At 30.7% G+C, this 4355-nt stretch overlaps 1 protein-coding gene across 1 annotated transcript in view; it reads left to right on the top strand.

The window, feature by feature from the left end:
* Positions 1–1971, top strand: part of LOC117176594 (protein SCO1 homolog, mitochondrial) — a 6096-nt gene extending 4125 nt beyond the window's left edge. The window contains exons 2-3 of the mRNA XM_033366847.1: positions 1265–1643; positions 1724–1971. Coding sequence (XP_033222738.1) covers positions 1265–1643; positions 1724–1971 — 627 coding nt within the window. The remainder of the gene's footprint in view (positions 1–1264; positions 1644–1723) is intronic.
* The last annotated feature ends 2384 nt before the right edge of the window (positions 1972–4355 follow it).

Genomic DNA, 4355 nt, shown 5'->3' on the forward strand with positions numbered 1-4355 from the left:
TATTTTATTTATAAAAAAAGTTCTTAGGTTTAAAAAAACATTCAGTGAACTGAAAAAGTAAGGTCGGTAATATAGGTATTTAGCTGTGTCACATGCCCTTAAATCTTTTAAAATCCTGTGAAATCTTATGAAACCCCTAAAAAGCTTTAAATTCTCATTCAATTCCTTAAAAATGTTGTATTCTTTGGTATGATTTGCAGTCCTTTAAAATTCCTCAAAATCTCTTAAAATCTGTTAAAATCCTTTCAAATCACTGGAAATCTTTAAATTCTTTTGAAATCCCTCTAAACCTTTTAAAATCTTGCATGCTTTGAAAGTAGTTGGTGTATTCTTGATATATATTCAAGAAAAAATATAAAATCTTACTCAAACCATTGTAAAAAGGAACATAAAATCATAAACAATTTCTAAATGAAAGCATATACATGATTGAATAATTATAAATCAAATATTAAAAAATGAACAATTCGAATTATATGAACCGCTCAAAATTAAGCAATATTTTATATTTGTCCGTCAACATTTAAATAATTATAAATTTGATCATTTAATTTTATAATCGGTAACTTCAATAAATTAATAATTTATTAAATGAATGGAAGTTAAGGCCATAGAAAATTGTTTAGCAAACCAATCGACGTCACGCTGATTCCCCCCCCCCCACGTTTCATTAAAAATTTTGCCCATGCAAAGAAATGCCCAGATTTGACTCCCACCCCAGTGTGTGAAGTCATTTATGAAAAACGCTTAGATTATAAAAGTAAAAATATTTTAAGCCGCCATAAAAATTGAAGCAATCACTGTATAAAAAATGTTACTGGAAAATACATTTTATTCTGTCATTTTGTTCCTATAATTCTTTTGGGAAAAGTACACGTTTCTTGTAAATTGACAGTGAGAACTGAATGAAAGTTTCATTTACCGTGTAATTTCCCCACAAATATCATAGGACATAAAAATACCAGTGTTCTTTGTGGGAAATTTATATCAAGAATCATGGTAATTTTACCGCAAAGAAAAAAAACACAAAATTTAGGGGAAATTACAGAATATATTGTTTTTCGTGTAATTTTACACTGTTTTTGTGTAAACTATGCAACTTTGTGGTAAATTTCCCCGAAAATATCCCTGGTATTTGTATAGCCTGTATTATTGTGCGAAAATTACATGAAAGTTTTTACAGTGAAATTTAAATTATTTGTTTGAATTCAAAATAGATTTCAAGTATTTTTAAGTTAAAAATTGCTTTTTGGGATGATTTCAGGGAAGACAAATAAGCACGAGCAGATTATTATCAGGGGATCTTAACAAACTCTCACCGCCCAAGAAAAAAGTACCGGATTCCAAGAAAATAGGCATATCATGGAAAACAGTAGCTATTGGTGCAGTAACTGGTGGTGCTTTCTTATCATACATGTATTATTTAAGAGACGAGAAAGAGGTGAAAATACAGCGTGAAAGGAGGCGCGCTCTTGGGAAAGCAGAAATTGGAGGAAAATTCGAACTGGTCAGCTCTGATGGAAAACTTGTAAAATCAGACGATTTTCTTGGCAAGTGGGTACTGATATACTTCGGATTCACGCATTGTCCTGACGTTTGTCCGGATGAACTCGAAAAATTGGCACTAGTCGTCGACACATTGGGTAATTTCAATCATCTTTTCTTTTTCTTTTTATTTATATTGAATATCTGTTCCGACTATTCTTATTTTTATTTTTTCTAGAGAATGAACACAAACTTAAAGTTCAACCAGTATTTATCTCCGTCGACCCAGACAGAGATACGCCAGAACTTGTAGATAAATACACGAAGGAATTTTCGAGCAAACTATTGGGACTTACTGGCACGAAAGAACAAGTTGCTCAGGCTTGTAAAGCTTATAGAGTTTACTTTAGCAATGGACCCAAAGATGTAGATAATGACTACATTGTGAGTAAAGATTTAAAGCATTTCATAAATTTAGGTATCTGAAATTGAAAGTTTATTAAGATTCGCAATTTGAATTTAAACATCGATTAAGTCAAGCATTTTTTAATGAACATTTCATTAATATATATTTGAAGCAGTAAATTGAAAATTAATTATTTTAATTTTTAAAAACTTCAAATATGTACATTGAAAGTGAAGCATTTTCGAAAATGAAATTATTTTGAATTTCTGTTTCAAAATTGGCTTCGTGGGAACTTGTTCAGTTTTTAAAGGGTATTAAAGATTTAATAAATTATAAATTGGAAAAGTTAAAAATTGTTAGATTTAAAAATTGAAGAAATTTTAATTATTAATGAAACTATTTTTTTTTAATGTGAATAGATGGGAGTTTTAAAATTGAAAGCTTTTCTTTTAGATATTCTATTCGTAAACTTCCACATTTTAAGGTCATTACCAAATTTTAAACCGAAATTTGTTATATTTAAAGATATTATTATTATTTTAAAAGTTTTAAAGCGAATTTTAAAATTTCTCTTTCTATCGCTTCTAAATGGGGGTTGCATGAAATGGTATAAACATATTTCTAGAAACTTGAAGTAGTACATACAGTTATGGAGAAATGAAATTTTTTTTTTAGGTTTCTAATTCTACAAAAATATTAATTTCTAGTTTACGTCTGTTTAGTCGCATTTGAACAGATCAGACGTCACTAAGGTATACAACTGAGCACTAATGAGACCACTTTAGCGGCTTTTTTACTTTTCGAAATTTTGACTAATCAGAATTCGCGGCCAGCGCGTCTTTCTACTTGAAAGCTGATCCAGCTGATTATCAAGTTAACTTATCATTGTCTGAAAACCATATGGACATAGGAAACACGGGACTAGGCATGCCATCATAACTTGGGCGAGCGGAGTTGAATCCACTGGAGGGGGGAGAAATTCCATAAGTGGGGAGAGCCGCCATCTTACGATGTGCCATTTGATTATGCGCACGAGCATTTTTGCCGACAAACTGCATGAAAATATAAACATGAGGGCGCTGCCATGTTTGTCGTGGAACATCCAAAGGTGGCGGACCTCCCCCCTAATTGCATCACCCCCGCCATGGCATGCCTAGTCCCTTGTTTCCAATGTCCATGCTAAAAACGCTAAAAACGAGAAATCGAAAATAAAAGCCAGCCCCCTGCATCTTCTTTAGTCCACCACTACGATCGAGTGAAGCGTGGAGTACAGATGGCGCTGGGAGTATTTCCAGCCTAAGGTCCTTATCCGACCTAAAGATTATGGTGGAAAATTAGTTTGATCGATGATTTTCGCAATGACAATCGGTTTTCTGTGTTACAAGTCAAAGTGTAAAAATTAAGAAATATTATTAACATTAAATTTAGAAATGCAATAAGTAAAATGTGTGGAACGCGGAGTATTTCTCCTGAATGTAAGACAGTTTATGACAGATACTCTGAAAAATTTAATTTCTTTTACGTGCCAAAAGGTGAAGAATAAAAGCCGACTCAAGCGACGTGAAAGCCGTAAAAGCTATAAACAAAGAATGAATTTGGAAATCAGCGAATTCCCTAAAGAAGGTAGATTAGAAGCTCTTTAAGAAGTGTTTTGGAGCTGTATGTGATGCCGCGAGTGGGAGTAATATTCAAACTTTATTAAGAAAAGAAACATGTTTCTTATTCAATAAAAAATTCTTTCTTCTTGGAATAAAATAATGAGTTACTAAATAATAAAAATAGCTTTATATCTCATTTCATGCAGCATTCCCATTGATATTGTTTAACTCAGCTATTTCTTATATAAAATTGTTAAGTTTTAAACTTTTGATTTTGAAATCGTTTAATTAGTACAAAGGTTTCGTTGACAAATATTATTAATAAAAATTGTATACGTTTAAAAGCGTATACAATTTTTAATTAAAATTAAAATGTGCTAAAACCTTTTTTCATAAGGAATTAAATTGTGTTATAATAGTGAACGTAAATTTGTAATTCAATTTATAGAAATTGTATACTGTTGACATTGAACATTTGAAAATAAAAGAATTAAAATATGAACGAACTATAATTAAAAATATATAAAATTGAACAATTTTAAAATAAACCATATATGATTGAACATTTTCAAATAGAAGGTTCAAAATTTAACGATTTCATATTAAAAGGGTTGCAGTTATATAACGTCAATTTGAAAGCGATGAAAAAAGAAAATTAAAATTTTTAAATAACATAATCAAAGAGAAATAGAGTCACAATGCATTAGAAATATTAGTTGATAGAAACATGGCGCCCCCTACTCGCCCGTATACCCGTGATGGTCATACTTTTTTTAAAATTAAAAATATGATTTTTCGAGAACATTTTTTTTATAATTAAAAAAAGACTGTACCGAAAACCTGGATCAAGCTTCAGATCTGAAAAA

This window comes from Belonocnema kinseyi, chromosome 7 (assembly GCF_010883055.1).
Source record: "Belonocnema kinseyi isolate 2016_QV_RU_SX_M_011 chromosome 7, B_treatae_v1, whole genome shotgun sequence".
Taxonomy (NCBI): Eukaryota; Metazoa; Arthropoda; class Insecta; order Hymenoptera; family Cynipidae; genus Belonocnema; species Belonocnema kinseyi.